The sequence below is a fragment of the Eulemur rufifrons genome, chromosome 10, assembly GCF_041146395.1.
Source record: "Eulemur rufifrons isolate Redbay chromosome 10, OSU_ERuf_1, whole genome shotgun sequence".
Taxonomy (NCBI): domain Eukaryota; kingdom Metazoa; phylum Chordata; class Mammalia; order Primates; family Lemuridae; genus Eulemur; species Eulemur rufifrons.
The window spans coordinates 36,285,460-36,304,261 of NC_090992.1; the positions used below are offsets into that span (position 1 = coordinate 36,285,460).

An 18,802-nucleotide genomic window follows, 5' to 3' on the forward strand; every position below is an offset into this window, starting at 1 on the left:
CCGGGGAAGCCTGGCTCAACGAAGCACAGGCTTCAGTTTCCATAAATACCCAGGCCCTGTGATGTCACCGCCCCGTGCCGGCTTTAACAGCCTTTTCTGCTGGTGTTATGCCCAGCAGACAGGCGCCCTGCCACCAGCCCGCTGAACACCTGGGCAGCACAGCTAGACACGATGCCACTCTGCTAGGAGGGTGGGCTGGACCTTCACCTGTCCTTGGAGGACACGCATCCTGCCTGCTGCCCCAGCCTGCCTGCGACCTTCCCCCAGCCATGGCTGCAGGCTGCTCGTGGGCGCGCTGGGCAGGGAGGCTTCCCGCAAACAGACGTGCCCTTATGCAGTGGGTCTGAGGACCCTGGATATTCATTTGGGCGGGGGATACCTGTCGTCAGAGTTGGGAATCTCACAGCCTGATGAAGACCTGCTGACTAACAGCCTTTTTCTCATCATCATCGGCGACAAACACCTCTGCTGCAGGGGACGAACGCTGGCATCCCCGCTGGGTAGCCAGCTCCCTCTGCAAGCCACCTACACGTCAATCCGCCCCTCCCCCCACGAAGCCCCTCACTCCAGCTCCAAGCTCCGCTGAGACACCTCTGGCCTCTGGTTTCAGGCATCAACCTGCCACAAGTACTCACAAGTAGCGTCTTCTGCAAGCCATCCTGTCTGACTCCGTTCTCCCCTTCTCTCTCTCCCGCTCCAGCTGGGGAGGCTCAGCGTGGTTAGAGGAGCAGGATGCCCAGGCAAGAAGTGGAAGAGAATAAAATTAAACCGGGGGCGAGTCACATTCCCGGGGGTGGCGGGCTCATCCAGGGAAGCTGGGGAGGGAGCTGGGGGGGCGGCAACAGCGGGCTCCGAAGGGGCCCCTGGCACGCAGGGCGGGCTCACACCGTGCCAGGGAGCCTGCGAGGACTGCGAGTCACCATGGTCGCCAGGTTGGGCGGGGGCGTCTGCCTTGCTGCTACCTGGGACCACCTCGGGGTTTTTTCCCTCCCCCACATCCGGGGTGGCAGGCGCGGGGAGGAGGAGGGGAGGGCCGGGAGGAGCCGCCCCCGGTTTGCTCTCGCAGCATCCGGAGGAGGGGCGGGCGCGCTGGAGCCTCCCCCCTCCCCCGCGCCCAAGGAGCAACGCGGTGCGGCCGCGCTGGACCAATCGCCGAGGCGCGCGTCGCCATGGCAACAGCAGCATCAGGCGCGGCCACCCTTCGGCGCCCTCGTAGCAAAGTCACACGCCCGCCGGGCAGAGAGCGCGGGGCGCCGGCCCCTTCCTGGCCCGCGCTGGAAACCTGGAAATCTGTTGCTAAAGTGCACGCGCCGCCCGGAGCCTGCGAAGACGCTGCTTTCCAGGGCGGCTTCTCTGCCCTTGGCACACACAGCGAGCCGCGGAGCGCGCGGGGCTCGCGCCCTGGAGTCAGGCCCACGATTCCGAGACTGGCTCCGCCACTCGAGGGCTACCAGACCTTGGCAGGCCGCTTCTCTTCTGGGAGTTTGGACTATGCTACTGTGAAATGGGCTCATAACAGCGATGTCACAGGGCTCCGGAGGGGCTCACCACGCACAGTGGCTGCCCAACAAATGCAGAGCAGTCAGCATTTGTGCCAGCCCTGGCCTAAAGGGCGCTGAACTGCCGCTAGGGAGCATTTTTGGTCCAGCTGTGTACCTATTTCCCTTCCCCGCCCCTTCCTCAAACAACCCCTGGGCACCTTCCAGGCACCAGGCATTGCTTTTGTGCAGGCAACACGGTGGGGAGTGAGGCACAGTGTCTGCCTTCCTGGCGTTTGCATTCTGGGGTTGGAGACAGGAAATAAGCATGTAATCAAATACATAATTTTGTGTGGTGATAGGGATCAGGATAAAAATAAACACAAGAGAGGGGGAAGGATGGAAGGGGAGGAGGGGAGGGGAGGGGGAGGAGGGACAGGGAGGAGGGGGAGGCTGTCTGCATTAGATGGTGGTCAGGGAAGGCGTCCCCCGGGGGCACACGTGGCCTGAGGAGGGAGGGCAGGAGCATCCAGGCAGAGGGAGAGCTGGTGTCAAGGCCACGAGGCAGAGATAAGCTGGGTGTACTCATGGGACACAGAGGAGGCCAGAGTGGCTGCAGCGGTGAGCAACGGGAGTTACCGTAAGAAGTTCACGTCCATCCTCCCTGCCCAGATTCACCTCTTATTCCCACACAGATCTCTCGCTTCTTATCTGACACTTGTCATCAGAATTTCCATTTCCTCATCTGTAAATCAGGAATCCCAAATCTACCTCGGAATACACATGTATTAGTATATGTGTGTATAAACAAATACATTTATGTGCACTATAATCCTCATGACAATGCCAATGAAGCATAATATTATCATCCCATTTTATAGAGAAGGGAACTAAAGCCAGAGGGTCAGCAACTGGCCCAAGTCACACAGCTGCTGGGCGGTGCAGCCAGGGCAGTCTGGCTCCAGAGTCTTGGCTCCAACGGCTGCAGAGCTGCCTCACTGGGGAGAAGCCATGCGAGGACGTGTGCCCTGGCCCGCGGCTGGCAGCCCAGAGGACCGTTTCCCTCCCTCTTTCCACTCTGTCGGGATTCTCAGACCCGCTGAATTTAGGAGAAGCAATGACGCTGTGAGTTCCATTCCTTCCGTTACAGTGGAGGAAATGGACCTCAGAGAGGGCGAGCAACCTGTGCAAAGTTGCATGGCGAAGAGTGACAGAGGCGGGACCAGGACCCTGCTCTCCCAGCTCCCTGTCCTGGTGTGGAGCGGGCGTTGGAGCTGAGGCAGCTGGATGGCCAAGGGGAAGGGCATCAATCAGAACCACACGACGCTTCCTATTCGCCCTCCAGAGGCGAATCTCCTGCAGCACGGAGCACCCTCCCTAGCATACGAGTAAGTCACATTGCTGGGGGCTTAACATGTTGCAGAGCCTGCCCCACCTCTCTCTTCACTGGAGTTTCGTAAGATTTTGATAACATCATCAAAATACGGCCTGAGCACTGGGAGGGCTTGTTTGTTTCAGGTCCGGTTGTTCCATTGTGTCTGTGGATCCTCAGAAGGGCCCCACAGAGTACCAATCCTGCTCACACACTGAGATGTCCCATCGAGGCAGGAGTGGACCCCTGGAGGTGACCCCGGCCCGGGCTCTCATACCACCTCTCTTGGCCTCAAAGTGGTGGTTCTTTTCTCACTTCCATTTTACAGAGGAGGAAACTGAGGCTCAGGGCAGTGAACTGGGCTGCTCCAAGCACAGAGTATGCTCCAACGTCCCTTTCCTGGCCTTCTGCTTCTCCCTGGGGGCCCATGACATCCATCTGCACATGCGTTGCTTTTTAACCCCTCTTCTCATAAACTTGCATGCATTTTTCTTCTGTGTTATGTTGTTATTTCAAAGTAGGGCAAATGGCAAAGACCTCAGCATTCAGAAACAAAAGCCAGGATTGTGGGGTTTCACGAAGGGTTGTTTACAAGGGATGTGGGCAGTGTTTACAACCCGCCTGAGCTGCTCTGATTTCCGACATTCAGAATCCAGCACTGGATCAGGCACAAAGGAGGCTCCAAAAATCATGGAGCTGAGATTGCACCCCAGATCTCTGACTCGAGAACCCACAGGTTCATCCCTTCAAGAAGTGGCAGAGGTCAGAGAGAGACTCAGCAAAGGGTGGGTCCAGAAACATTTCACATCCAGGACTCCCCTCCCTCAAGTGGAAAATTCCAACCTGCAGGCTGGCAGGAACATTCATGCAGAGCGTCTCACTCCTGCAACCTGCGGCCATCTGTCCCCACAGTGGAAGAAGCACGACAGCAATCGGGAAGAGGGAGGACAGAGAAGGTTGGCGCACAGTCAACAGATCGGAAAGTCACGGGGAGGAGGGGCTTCTGGGCAGGGAGCCCTGGACTGGCAGGCGCTGAGCGTCTCACAGGGGCGGAAGGGAGCCCAGCCCTCCCAGGGCTCCGCTGCACCTGCAGAACTGCAGAGCTGTCAAATCTCAGAATCAGAAATCCTTCAAGTCCTGGAATTTTATTTTCTATTCGATGAAGCTTTACATTTTGAAGAAATGAAATCTTAATTGCACAAAAGACAAGAAAATTTATTCTCCTTAAACAAAACAAACCGCCCTAAATCTTTACCTTTCCCACCCCCCTAGATCTTACGCCCCTTTCTCAACTTTGCAGAGCTGACTGCAAACACTCATCTGTTTGGAATGGATCCTTCCAGAACTTTTTCTATGCATTTATCTACATATATATGCCTATACAAAATATAAAGTGTCATATGGACCCTTAAAAATGGCATCATACTATGACATTTTGGATTTTGGGGTTTTTTTAAGAGATGAGGGCTCGCTATGCTGCCCCGGCTGGAGTGCAGTGGCCACGCACAGGCCCAACCATTGCACGCTGCAGCCTCCAACTCCTGCGCTCGGCGACCCTCCTGCCTCAGCCTGGGCCTACACCGCACCTGGAATATTCAGAAAACTAAAAATGATTTAACATATACCAAACGGCATAACGATGACTATGTGAGCGCTGAGGTACCCACCACCCCCTACAAGAAACAGAACACAATGGGTCTGATGGCAGCCCCTGGGCACCGCCTCTGTTCTAGCCCCTCCTGCCGACCCCACGGCAAACTCACTCGGCGCCGAACCTTCCCTGTGCAGTTCTCCTGCAGGGACTGGGGCCACAGAAGGCAGAAACACTGGTGCACGTTTTTAAACTTTACATAAGTAGAATCACATCGCATGTCGTTTTCCGCGATGCTTTCCCCACTCAACACTCTGTCGGGAAGACTGAATCATGGCCTCCCTAATCCACCGACTAAGATGCCGAGTTTCCCAACCACAGGCTTTTCTAATCACAGACGTGGGCTTTAGGAGGCTTGTTTTGCTTCAGGTCTGACTGTTGCATTGCTCAGGTCTGAGGTCCCATGGGAGGGACCTCACAGGCAGCTCCTAACATCTCTGCCCACCCCTCCTCACTTGCAGACAGCTGACGACGGGAGGAGCAGCCAGAAGCACTCGTCTTTGGGAACACCCACCTCGGCAGCACACCGATGTCACTGAGGCGTCCTGTCCCCGGTCTTGGAGGAGAAGAGCAGACCCTGGCGCCGTAACAGCTGAGCAGCAGTCCCTGACATGCCCCTGAGATGGAGCAGCTGCTGCTTTTTGATGCTATTTTGGAGCTCTGGCCAGTGGAGATCTGGAAGCCACGAGGGCTGGCACAGGTCCCCGCTTGCTGCCATGCCAGGCTTGCTGCTGAGCGTGCCAAGGACGGCCCTGGTCCTCCTGCGGTGAGTGAGGGAGCTGCGGCCCTGAAGACAGGCCCTGCAGAGGCTCACGCTGCGCTGGGCCACCCGGCCGGAGGGAGGGACGCCGGGGACAGACGCGAGATGCTTCGGCCTCTGCAGGACTCTGAGTCCTGCTCCCGGGAGGGACAGGACGTGCTGCAGCAGCTGCCGAGCTTCTGAACCTCCACTCAGGAGCCCATGAGAGGCCCCTGCAGGGCAGATGGGAGCGTGAACGTGAAGGAGAGGAAGTGTCGCCCAGTGCTGGCCATCCCGAGACCTGTGGGACGGAGCAGCCTCGGACGCTAAACCGGAGAGGAAGGGTCCCAGTGCGCAGGGTCAGAGCCCAGGGATGTGGGCTCCCTGTCTCACTCAGTGCGTGCCGTGCCCCTCTGCTTCCCCGCCCAGACCCTGCACCTTCTAGCAGGCAGTCTAGCCGGTACAACACAAATGTAGTCAAGAGCGGGCCACCTGCTGTGGGACTTGGGGCAGATGGCCCTGCCGCAGCCGCTCCTCTGAGCCTGGGGTTTGCAGGGCATCTGCGCCGCCCTCCAGGTAAGGCTGAGTGAGCACTGTAGCAGCTAGTCAGACCTGGCGCTTCGTGCTCTGGAAGCGCCAGCATTGATGGCGCTGCTATGGTTTTAGGGCCGGGCTGGGCTGCTGGGAAGTGCACGCAGGAAGGAAGTTCTCCGCCACCGAGCTAGGGGACCTGGCAGGGCAAGGCTGGCGTGTTCTCTCACTGCCGTGAGGCTGGAGCAGGAGTGGGGGTCCTCCCCAGGCCTCCCACCGGTCCCCACTTCTCACCCTTCCTGTATTAATATTGGCCTAATATTTTTCTCTCAATTTGAAATAATTTTCACTTAAAAACAAAACTTCCGGTTGCAACTGTCATTTGTCTACTTGATGCACTAGCCACTTCCCTCCGCCAATAAACTCTGGAGCACGTATGATTTTGAGAGGAAAAACTGCTCCCCCGAGGCCTGCGTGTGGCCAGGCGTCCGATACCCCAGCACGGGAAGCCGGCACGGACGTGGGGCTGCCAGGCCTGCGGGGCTGGGCCGGTGCGGACTCACAACGCGGTGCGGGGCTGCGTGTTGGGCTGAGGGACCAGCCAACGCGTCGGCTGCCGGGCCCTAGACCCTAGGCCCTGGGCCTTCCCTGCCCACAGAGCAGCACTCGCTCCTTCACCCTTACAGTGCTGACTAATGTTGCCCAGGCCGGGCCCGGGCCTGCACAGGGGTGCAAAGGTGAGGACGGGCCCCATCTCCTGCCTGGCAGGCCCTGAGCCCCGCGGGGGACAGCCAGCACCTCTCCTGCCCAGCTGCGGCCCCTTCAATCTCTGGGGCTCAGGTGGATCCGGGAACAGGCATGGGACTCAAGCGGGCCCTGACCTTTGCTGGTGCCGTCTGAGAGAGAGAGAACATCCCAACTTGAACTTGAGCTTAACCCTGAGAGAGATGAGCCAGTGCTTTACCTGGGTCTGCCGTGAGGAGCAAGCCTGCGGGAGAAGGAAGCCAACGCAGGGGACACAAAACTGAGACAGGAGAGACAGAGATTCCTGCGTCCTCCAAGGAGCCCCTGGAGCCAGCCATGCCTGAAGCCTGGGGTCATGTCACCGACATTGCCACTTCATTTCAGCCCGTTTGAGGTGGGCTCTCTGTCACTTAATACCAAATGTTCTAATACAAGTATGTTCCAATAGCTGTAATACGGAGTGAGTATTATAATAATTATGTTATGATATGACCGCCTGTTTTAGTAGAAATGTACACAAAATAAAACTGTGTGAGAATGAGGGAAGGGGGGGTAGGTTCTTTGGGAAAAGGGCTATGGGAAAGAAAAGCGGAAATTTCCTGGCGGACAGGATGCTGAAGCAGCGTGAGCAGAAGCTCGTCAGGCAGACAGTGCACGGACAGGCAGCGCCTGCAGGTGGAACAGCGCGTGCAAAGGCTCAGCTCACCAGGGAGTCTGGGCTTCATTGTGAGGGTAGCGGGGAGCCCCAGGAGGTTTCTGAGCAGAGGAGGCACACGGTGAGTTCTGATTAAATAGAGCTCTTCACACAGGAGGGACTGGAGGCGGAGAGATTAGAGGTGGAGTGCCAGAGGAGCCCTGGGACGGGACTCTGGGGCAGGAGGAAGGGGCCTGCACCGGGACGTGAGGGTGGGGCTGGACAGCCAGGTGTTCTGGGGAGAAGTGCGGGTTGGGGAGGCGCGGGGGGGGGGGCAGGGCTCACCAAGCTTCCTGGCTTAGGGAACTGGGTGGATGGTGGCCCCATTTACCTACATCGGGACACAGGCAGGGGTGCAGGGTGGAAGGGAGGCGACCTCTCCCCTTTGGACGTGTGGGGTTGAGGTGCCGGGGGATCCCCGGGGGGGAGGCCAGGAGGCTGGAGGTCTGGCCGCAGGCTGGCTGCGGGAGAAGAACGGGGAGCGTGTGCGTGGTGAGGAGAGACCGGCAGGCAGAGCCCTGCGGACACAGGCGTTTAAGGGAAGACAAAAGCCGCTGGAGGGGCAGGAAGAAACCCAGCGTGTCCTTCCCACGGCTGTACGGCTCGCCCACCTTCCAGTGGCACTTCCCTGGGCACGGGCTCCGCCCAGCCTCAGAGCCTGGCTGCGCTCCCCGCCCGCCCCGCGGCCTTTCCTGGGGATCTGCCACCTGTCCTGTCCTGCCACAGTGACCCAGGCCCGCCCTCCTCCCCGCGGATCTGACATAATACGAGAACATTTCTTAGCAAAAAAGAATCCAAAAGGGCGAGGTGGCTCACGCCTATAATCCTAGCACTCTGGGAGGCCCAGGCGGGAGGATCGCTCGAGGTCAGGAGTTCGAGACCAGCCTGAGCAAGAGTGAGACCCCGTCTCTACTAAAAATAGAAAGAAATTAGCTGGACAACTAAAAATATATATAGAAAAAATTAGCCGGGCATGGTGGCGCATGCCTGTAGTCCCAGCTACTCGGGAGGCTGAGGCAGGAGGATCGCTTGAGCCCAGGAGTTGGAGGTTGCTGTGAGCGAGGCTGACGCCACGGCACTCACTCTAGCCTGGGCAACAGAGTGAGACTCTGTCTCAGAAAAAAAAAAAAAAAAAAAGCTAAGCTTTATGCTCAGAGCTGTTTGTCAGAGCATTATTTATAACAACCATAAACAAACTAGAACCTCAAGCAACTGTTCAGGTAAATGTCCAACGCTGGGAGCCGGCTAGAAAGGCCAGGCTCTGCCCGTCCTGGAATATGACTCAGCACCTGAGAGAGACGCTCGCAATGCTTAGCCACGATGTTGGTGATTGTTAGTAAAAGTGTTTAGAAAGCGCTCATCACAGTGTACACTCCGCGTGAACGTGACAGTGTGGCCGCAACACACAGCTGGAAAAGCGTCCGGGAGGCCACGTGCACAGACACCCTGCCATTAACAGTTGGCGTGTTTGAATGGTGGATTTTGAACGGTCACCTTTATTTCCTTCTTCAATTTTCTTTATTTTTGAAATTTTCTACGATAGACTTAACTACATGTAATAAGGGAAAATATATTATTATAAACATTCTTCAGTCATCTAAAAAATTACTGAAAGTACCAATGAACTAATTTTGAAAGGAAGAGATTGGGGTTCTGGCACTGGGATCCAGAGTTGGATGTGGGCTTGAATTCTGGCCCCACCACCGCCTGGCTCAGGGACCTTGGGCAGGTTCTGGCCCCTCTCTGAGCCCAGTTTTGCTCTGTGAGATCATTCCTCCCCCTCACAGAGGCTGTCCTGAATACTGAGTGAGTGAATGTACACAGTGTGCCTAGAAGAATGGGTGCTCCGTGACAAGTGCTCGACAAAGGTGACCAAAGTCCCTAGGGGTTGGTACAGTGAGGTGGAGAGCAGGGCTGCTGGGTAGGACAGGTGGTGCAGGCTGTGCACTGCACAACTGCATGGGTGCAGCTCCCTTAGTTTTCAATGGCAACAGTGAGCCCAGAGTTGTACCAGGTGGCAGCCCTGGCTTAGCAAGTGGCCTCTAGAGTGCTGCATCCCCAGCTCTGTCACTTATTATCTGTGTGACCTTGGGCAAATCTCCAAAACAAAACAAACAAAAAAAAGGATAACAAGAGAAATCTACTCATCGGTAAGCTGTGACAATCAGATGGCCTAATACGTGCAGGGTGCTAAGCAGCACCAAATGGCTGCGTTGTGATTACTGTCACCGCTGCACACCACTGGACACATACAGTGCCATCGTCCCTTTTGCCCCAAACAAAGGGCAGTTAAACCACTTCTGCAGTTCCCTCAGGACAGGGCTGGGGAGGAAGGTGGGGCCTGGATCCCTGCAAGGGCTGGGTGCTGAGGCCAGAGACGAGTCTCTCAGCTGGCCTGGTGCCCGGTGCGTGTTCTCTACGGGCCTCCACGCTGAGCACTGGCCGGCTGTGGGGCCCTGGTGCCCGCTTGCCAGCTTTGGAGGTCAGACGTAGCAGCCCTCTCTCTGCCCACCACTGGGCTCTCAGCACCTCCATGACAAGGCCTGGCCACCATGGCTTTGCTTCCCCTCTTGCCCCACTGAGTCACCCGACCCTGCAGTCTCTGCTCAACCTGAGATCTGACCATGTCACACCGCTGGTTCCAACCCTGTGCTGGTCACCCTTGCCTCTCGGGGAAATGTGCGGACTCCTCCCCCGACCCTGGCTGACCTTCACCTTCACCTCAGGCCATGCTCCCACTCACTCGCTCCAGCCCCACGGGGCTCCGGTCAGTCCCTCTCACTCCAAGCCCTCCCTAGCCCCAGGGCCGGTGCACACCTGTCACGCTTGGGGGCCTGCTCTTCCTCCACTCGCCTGCACCTCCTCCCGGCTCCGGCCAGGGCAGAGTCTGCTTCTGCCTGGATGGCTCCCTCCGAGTCGTCAGCGTGAGCAGGGACTACATGTTACTACACGTTTGTTTACTATCCCTTCCATCTCCACTGCACTGTGAGCCCTGTGGGGACAAGGACCGTGTCTGTCACTCCCTGTTCTATCTTCAGTGCCCGATAACTTGGAGGTGCTCCGCCAGGGGCCCTGGAGCCCCGCGCTGCAAGCAGAACCGGGGCCTGTGGGCTTGGGGACTCTGGACAGGCTGCCCCATCTCTTTATCTGGGGGACAGGTGCAAAATTAAATGAGTGAACACACGTGGAGACAGAGCCTGCACACACACGCCTGGAGTGCCAGTCTCCTGAGGATGGGACCTTGGTCTGTCTTGTCCTTGTCTCCCTGGCACCGGGAGCAGGGCCTGGCAGGGAGCAGGAGCTCGGTGACTGCTGAGTAATCATCTCTCGGTTCCCACTTTGCGTCCAGACCCTGCCCTGGAGGGACACCCAGTTTTCCACGTGGGGAGGCTTTCCCCACCCCCAGCCTTCCCCGGACGAGAAGGTGGGCTCCCAGGGAGGCGGGGGTTCTGCTGGGCAGGCAGGGGGCAGGGTGGAAGATCAGACCAGGGCCTCCAAGTGCATGGCGCGGTTCATGCCCCCTGCAGGGTCTCTGTTCCTCTTCTGGTGGTTTCTGGGGTGGGGCGGGGGAGGCACCTGTGGAGAGAGCCCAGCGCGTCCCGCTGTAAGGGAGGCTGTTCCCGCCCGGACGGTGCGTTAAGTGAGCAGCTGCACTGACCACCTGGCCTGACTACTTAAGGCAGGGGGCACACGGGGGTCGCCCAGCCCAGGGGACAGGCAGCAGCGCACAGCTGCTGTGAGCCTGGCCCCCAAGGCACCTTCCACCCCCCACCCCTCACGTATGCATCTCAAAGCCTGCTTCCAGCTGCTCTCTCTGGTCTCAGAACACTCTAGGGGTACCTGTCCCTCCAGTCAGTCACCCGAAATTTACTGAGCACGCGTGTGCCGGGCACTGTTGCAGGCACTAGCACCCATCTGTGCACAAGACGGACACAAAGCTCTGCCCTCGCGAGGCTGACAGGCCCGCAGGGCAGATGGATGACGAATGAGTAACTACATCAGATGACGACGCGTGTGGTGATGGCCCTGGGCACTCTGATGGCAGAAGCAGTGTCAGCAGCATCTGCCAGCACCGTTCTGCCTGCTGCTGTAGGTGCCCGAGCCTAGAACTCTGGGTGTGCAGAGCTGAGGACAGGGGAGACAGGCCCAGTCTCACTCCGCTCACCAGAAGCCACTGGTACAAAGAGGTTTCCAACCTCATTGGCCATAGTAACCAAGATCTATGCCCAGAACTGAGGAGGTGATAGTCTGCCCAGGCCTGCTCAGAGCCCATCTGGGCCCCAGGCTAAGCTCTGGCTCCTGCCCTGGGAACGTGACGGGGACGGAGAGAGTGGGTGGGAGCAAAAGGGCTGCTGCAGGCCTCACCAACAAGCAGCAGCAGCGAGCAGCCTCGCTGGGGGCCAGCTCCGCCCACCCCCATCCCTGTAGGGCTGTCCTGGGGCAGAGAAACCAGTTGTTGGGCTCGGAGGCCAGAGATAGCACCCCCGACTGAGGGGCCTGGTTAAAGCCCCAGCATTTATTGAGACCCCACTTAATACCTCATCTCCTCCAACCCCCACCCCCAGCAACCAAATGAAGAAAGCTATCACTGACTCCATTTCACAGACAGGGAAACTGGGGTTCAGAGAGGCAAAGACACCTGCTCTGGGTCACTCGGGTGGCACACAGCCAAGCTGACCAGGGCAGCAGGGCAGGGCATAGGACATGGACCTCAGCTCCGTGTCAGGACGAGAGCTCTCCCTCAGGGCTGCCGGAGGGAGTGAGCACCCCGCCACTGGGAGTGTGCAAACGGAGGGGCCCCTCAGCGGGAGGGCTCTGTGGCAGGGAGGAACAGCAGTCTGACAGTCTGACGGAAGGACAGAAGGACAGCATGTTTAAGGACCCTGTGAAGGCAGCCCCACCCGGACAGTCCACAACAAGCGGCCCGGGCGCTGGCCACAGCCACGTGGGGCCTCGCTGAGTGACTGCGCGAGGCTGACAACAGCCTGGCCTTCACAGCCCCTTTTGTAAGCCATAAAATGTTTTGGAGCCTAGCCATCGTAACGTTGTGGCTGTCACCAGAACGCTCTTAAAGCTTCTGGCCCACGTGTTATTGCCCCATTTCACAGGGGGACAGGAGACACGAGGCCAGTCTCAGACCTCCCTCTGAGGCTTGTCACTGGCCTGAGGGCCATGTGGGTGTCCAGGCAGGGTTGAGACTCCTCGGGGCTCTGCTGGGCTCCAGAGGGCGGAGGTGGCTGCCCAGGCCATTCCGAGGGGGCTTCAGAGCTGGAGCCAAGGACTCAGGAGGGTCAGGGGCAGCGCTGACCCTGGGAGTGCGCGGGGACCTGCATCTCCCCGCACCCCAGCCCCAGGTGGCTGCCAGTCACCTGCTCTCCTCACTCAGGGAGGGGATTTGGGAGGTGGCTCCTCCACCGCCGGGCAGGGCGGGTCTGGCTGGGCAGGTGGGCAGCGGCAGGGTCTGCACTGGAGGGCCGAGGTCGCCGGTGGTGCAGCCCTGGCCAGGCCGATGGGAGCTGTTCCTGGGCAGACTGGGTGGGCGGCAGGGGCACGGGATGCTGCCCTCGGACCTCAGCTCAGATCATGACTCTGTCACTCACATGCCGTGTGACCTTGGGCAAGGGACTGCCTGTCCCTGAGCCCCAGTTCCTACAACAGAAAATGTGGAAAGCCAGAGTCTTTAACTAGAACGGCAGATGTGAGGAGGGTGACAGGAGATGACTCGGGTGTGTGCTCACTGCAAGGGGGCACAGTGAGGGCAGCTTGTCACCATCCTCACCAGGGTGCTGTTGGTCCCTGAGAGGCCCGTCTCAGTCCCCATGCTGGTCCAGCCCCGGGGCAGTAGTCTGGAAGGGGGCGGCTCCGTGAGGGGGCTGGGAACCAGAGGGAGTCCTTTTCCTGCGAGGGCCAGGGTCCTTCCCCACCCCGGTGGGGCTCCTGCCTATTCTCCACACTGGCACAGTCTACCGAGACCCAAGTCACACCCACCCCTGCACCTCCCCACAGCGCTCAGAATAGGGCCGCTGGCCCAGCTCAGACCTGGCTCAGCCCCGGGGCTCTGCCGCCCCCGCCAACCTCGGGCCCAAGCCCCTCCACCCACTCCCTTCCATGCCAGCCTTGTTCCTGCCTCGGGGCCTCTGCATCTGCTGTTCCTTCTGTCGGAACACCCCGCCCCAGGCCTCTGCAGAGCTCACGCTTGAGGTCTCAGCTCAGCGGTCACCCGGTGGAGAGACGCCTTCCTGAGCACCCTGGATGAAGGGCTCCCAGTGCTCTGTCTCTCTACCCATTTTATTTCCTCCAGAGCATTTTAAGTCACCCCGTGTAACTGCTCTTTTCTCAACACCTGTCTTTCCGCAGGCAGGGCGGCCACCTGCCTCGGTCACGGCGGCACTGCCCCGTGCACTGGACAGCGCCCGGCATGCAGTAGGTGCGACACACGTTCCCCAGCAAAACGAATGAATGACCCGAAGCCACACTGCCCCGTCGTCCCCAGCTGGCTCTGTGGGACGGGCCCACCCCACAGCTTCCCGTTGTCTCCACGTGCCTCGCCCTTTGCGGGTTTGCGGAAATCCCACCCCAGACAAACGTTCTCCTGCCCGTCTAACTCTGCGCTGGGAAATTACTTCCACATCCACACTAGTAATAGGGCTGGGATTATGGTTTATTTGCTGTGATTTTAGTTAACAGGCCTGATGGAATATTTGCACCTGGAAACTTCGCCATACGTTTCAGGGAGCCCCCAAATTCACCTGCCAAGAGGACGAGAAACAGCAAGAAGGCCTGACGCGGGGACCTGCGCCGGTGCCTTCCGGGAGGAAAGGCCCCCGCTGCAGACAGAGCCCTGGGCGCGGCAGCAGGCCTGGGCCGCGCCCCTCCAGCTCGCAGCCTCAGTCTCCTCGCCCCTCCCTCACAGGGAAGGAGACCACGAGCCCTTGGCGGAGGCTGAAGCCCAAGGGCCACGCTGAGGACGGCACCGAGCCACCTGACCAGCGGCAGGGGGACAGATTCGCACACGACTGACCTCCCCTTCCCCTTCCCCCGGCCCAAATTCCTCGCTCCTCAGACCCACCCTGCGCTGCACCGCTACTGCCTCCCCCGACGTGGTTCTCCAAGACGACCTCTCGTCACTCAGGACTCAGAGGGGCGCCCCTGCCCACCCAGCCCCCTGCACCCCCTACCCCAGCCCTCCCTCGGGCTGATCCCGTCAGAGCTGTCGTCACGCATCAAGAGCACCTGATGTGTTCACTGGCTGGTTATGTTCCTTCCGTGCTGGCATCTACACTCCAGGAGGGCAGGGGGCTCCGCCGTAGTCACGGGTGTGGGCTCAAGGCTTAGGCCGCGCCCGGTGCGTAGCAGGCTCTCCAGAACGATTTGGTGAGTGAATGAGGGTGTCTGTTTCCACCACGGCTGCTGGCATGAGACCCAGGGCAGAGTCGCTGGGCCTTTTACTCAAGTGCTCGGTCCCACTCAAGCCCACCCACCTTTCCTCCTCTCCCCTCCCTGTGAATACCTTCCTTTGCGGCCAGTGCAGAAACAGGGGCAGGGGTTGTGGAAGGACCTGGAAGCCCAGGTGGGGCGGCCCACAGTGCTCCAGAGAAGCTCCCGCTCCTGGCTGTGCCGCAGCCCGGTCCCGCCAGCCTCTGCTCCTCCGGCCACTCCTATGGCCGGGCCTGTGTCGACCCTCCCTTTGGGTTCAGGGAAACAGAGGTGCCCGCAGCTCCGACACAGAGGCAAGCGTGGCACATTTGGGAAGTCTGCAAGGGTCCTGAGGAAGCCTGGTCCCCTGTGGGAGCCTCGCTGTGGGGACCTCCCCTTTGGTCCGGGGAGAGGGGCGGGCCAGGGCAGCCTGGGTGGGGAAGAGTGGGCAGGGCCTGGAGGAACCGCAGTGGCGGCCTTGGGGAGATGCGGTCAGTGCCCCCGGCCCTACGGGCAGTCCTGAGACACAGAGGGCAAGGCCAAGACCAGGAGGAAGACAAGCGCAGCTCCCTCTGGGGTCAAGCTGCTGGGCACTGTGCAGGGTCAGAACAGACGGCCTCAGGAGGGGGCGAGTGAGATCCTTGTCCCCAGGGCTAAGCACGCAAGCCAGGATCTAGCAGGGGCAGGAGGAGAAGCCCCTGCCAGCTCCGAGGACTGGTATCCCAGGGATGTTTCCGTGAAGTTCTGGGGGAGGTACAGCCCCAGGCACTGGGTGTGATGCTCACATGTCCCAGCAGAGGGCAGCGTTCGCTGCTACAGGGACCTGGAAAGAGCTGCCTGCAAACCCGGCCCTGGCGCCCGCAGCCGGTCCCGCCCACCTGCTCCTTCCCAGGCCTGCCCCCCAGCCGCCGCGCCACGCCCAGGCTGTTCCCTGGCCACAGTGCCCTCCCCATCTCTGATGGCCCAAACTCTTTCTGCTCCCTCATGTTCCAGAACAATCTCAATGGTGCCTCGTCGGCTCCACCCCCTCTGGCGGTGGCCCCTCTTGGAGAACTCGGTCCACCAACCTCAGGCCAGTGCGCCCGGCCCCGCCCGCCTCGCAGAGCTCACTGCCCAGCGCGGGCGCCGCCTCGCTCTGGCCAGGCACACTGGCCATCTTCCCGTCTCGGACTTCCTCAAGCCTCAGGGCCTCTGCCCTGCTGCTCCCCCTGCCTGGAGCACCCTTGCCCTCCCACGCTGGCTTTTCCCATCAAACTGTCACCTTCTCAGAGAGGCCCCCGACCACGCAGGCACAGGATCCTAGCCCTGTGCTGTGTCTTCTTGGCAGCATCTCAGTGCCTGGGATGATTGCAGCCTAACCCAGGACACCTAGGCGGCCCCACCCTTGTACACCTTCAGTGACCACAGCCCCTGCCGGGTACTAAGTGACACCTCAGCGGCCCCACCCAGGTCCAGCCCCGGCCCAGAGCACTCCCTGCAGTTTCATGAACTCCAGCTGGGGAGGTGAGAGGGACCCCCAGGTGAACGGGGGCAGATGGCAAACTCACTTACAAAGGGGACACCATCCTGTGGCTGGAGCCACAAGACCAGCGGGCTCAGGGACAGAAGGGGACCCGAGGCTTCCACTGCTGCCCTGCCTGCCGCGGGACATCATCCCCTCTAGCATCCCAGGCGGCACTGTCTGGGCTCCCGCACCTGCAGGGATGCAGAGCTCACGTCCTCGCCAGGCGCAAGGTGAGCCCATGTGGCAGCTTCCTCCACCGACCAGCTGGACTCCACCTCCCGCCGTGTGCAGATGAAGGACTTCAGGTGACGGTCCATGCTGCTCAGGACAGGGCCTGGCTGCCAGGAAGGCAGGACTGCCTCTTCCACGCCCCGTGGGTGCTACCGGGAGGAGGTCGTTTGGTGTGACTGCCCACGTTGGGCTCCTTCAGCCAGCACATGGAGTGTGTGGCAAACCCTGGGCAAGGGGACGCGGATGAACACAGCTACAGCCTAGTGGCAAGATCAGGCGGAAGAGGGGAGCAGCGGTGGCGGCAGCGGCTCAGCGCTGGTGGTTCTCCGCCAGGCTCACCAGAGGTGGGCGTTTCTGTCCCCCACCAGGCTTGCCGGGGCGGCAGCCGCGGAACCACCTGAGGGCCCTACCTGGTGCACCACGAGAGTGGCGGCCTACGGGCTCAGCTCACAGACGCTCGCTTTTCTGGACACCGAGGAGGCCGAGCGCTTGGCGCCCATACGCAGGGCTGCGAGTTCGAGTTCACCGACTTTACCCTCCCCAGCCAGACTCAGACTCCCCCCCCCCACCCCCCCGGCGGCCCCGGAGGTGGCCGGGCAGCGCAGTCGCGGGCACTGTGGCAGGACAGCTCGGTAAGCAGGTGAGCGACAGGTGAGTGGCAGGTGGCAGCGCCGTAAGCCAGGGCGGGCCTGGGCCTACCTGCCTCGGGCCCCCCACTCTGGCTGTGTCTGAGCGGACTTGTACCACCAGTTCCTTTACTTCGCCTGGGTTTGCCTCTCTGACTGGGTCCGTGCTGACCTGCTTCGTGTCCCCAACCCGCCTGGCCGGGAGTAACCTGCCTCGGTTCCCCCTGTCCAGCTGGGTCCCAGCTGACCCGCCTTGGTTCCTCCACTCCAGCCGGGATCGGGCTGACCTGCCCTGGTCCCTCTCCCGCCGGCTCCAGTGATCTGCCCCGAGTCTCCCTGTGGCCTGGCCCGGGTCTTGCTCAGGCCGGATCTTAGGTGACCTGCTCTCAGTCCCCTGCCGGCCACGTCTTGGGTGACCTGCCCCAGGTCTGTCTCTGGCCCCGTCCAGGGTGACCTGCCCGGTGTCCCCTCTGGATGGTCCAGCTGCCCTGTCCCACCCACTATCTGTGGTCACAGCCATCTGGGCGCCCCCTTCCACCTATTCACACCCACCCAGCTGCGGGTTCCAATTCCGACCCCGCCCACCTCTGGCAAGCGGAGGTTGAGGCTCCCTGAGCAGAGAGGAATTTTCGCCTCCCGTGGAGAACGCACACTGGCTGCCTGTTAAGATTATTCACGAAGAAAAAAAATCAGGCGTGAGCATTGGTAACTCCTGAGGCAAACACGGCTGGATCTGCCACCTGCATTTACTTCCCTTCATGCTGGAAACCCCTCCCCGTCTTAGTCCCTGTAACTCGGGGCTCTCCCCTCTCCACGCCCAGCGCCCTCTAGGGCCGTGTGCCCACGTGATCCAGCCTGGCCAATCAGGGCATCGAATCCCTCTGTTCTCAGTGATTGGCTCAGAGATGGACATGTGACCTGGGTCAGGCCAATGAGAGCCAGCCTTGGGAGGTTTGCGGCTCTGCGGGAAAGAGGAGACCTCTTCCTGCTGGGGCTGTTGAGCTAAGTGGGTGTGAGCCTGGAGCCCCTGGGGGCCGTCTCGTCCCTGCAAGAGCACACCTGCCGAGAATGAAGACACAGAGGGAAACAGCTGAGGGGGAAGAGATAACTGTGACAACCTGTTAGACCTGAACGCGCGGGCTTCACAGTTACTTGAGTTGCGTTTTTGGCTTGAGCCATTTCAGGGCTTCTATCATTATAACTAAGAGTCCTCGCTGATACATCCGTGATGCCAAGTTACACCCGTGGTACCAAGGGTCGCCTAGTGCAGTGGGAGTTCTGCGATGGAAAAGGCACTTTGGGCTGGGAGATAAGAGAAGGTTTCGTGGGAGAGGCAGGGCCTGTGGCAGGCCGTGAAGGACGAGGAGGGTGAACGCAGGCAGACGTGTGCACAGGTGTTGCAGATGGAAGGCACAGCGAGAGCAAAGGCTTGCAGAGCGGGCTGACCTTGAAAAGCACGATTTCACTTTACTCCCCTCTCCCAGAGCCACTTCAAAGTCCCATCCCTGCGCCAGACTTGCCCCCGCCACCTGCATATATAAAACAAAAAACAAAGAGTCTTGCTAGATGCAGGGTGATGGGAGCTGGGTAGGGGGTGGTATGAGCCCCTTTAATTTTATTCCCGCCCAACTATGAGCTTCCTGACAGGAAAACCTATGTCTGACTCAACTTCTCTCTCCTGACACCGGACCCTGTGCCAGGTGCTGTGCTAAGTGCTGTCCCCAGATTCATCTGTGAGGCAGCTGCAGCCACTACCCCCATAGGACAGATGTGGAGACTGAGGACAGGGAAGGTAGGGGCCTGGCCACGGCCATAC

The 18,802-nt window shown here is 60.0% G+C and overlaps 1 protein-coding gene across 2 annotated transcripts in view; it reads right to left on the bottom strand.

Annotated features, from left to right (window-relative positions):
* Nucleotides 1-18,802, bottom strand: part of IQSEC1 (IQ motif and Sec7 domain ArfGEF 1) — a 359,867-nt gene that overhangs the window by 167,867 nt on the left and 173,198 nt on the right. Inside the window, exon 1 of one of the 2 annotated variants that reach the window (XM_069483983.1) lies at nt 636-1,071. The exons of the other annotated variant lie outside the window; for it this stretch is intronic. Within the exon in view, the coding sequence (XP_069340084.1) occupies nt 636-658 (23 nt within the window). The 5' untranslated portion in view covers nt 659-1,071. Of the gene's footprint in view, nt 1-635; nt 1,072-18,802 lie in introns of those variants that run through there. 2 annotated transcript variants of the gene reach the window in all.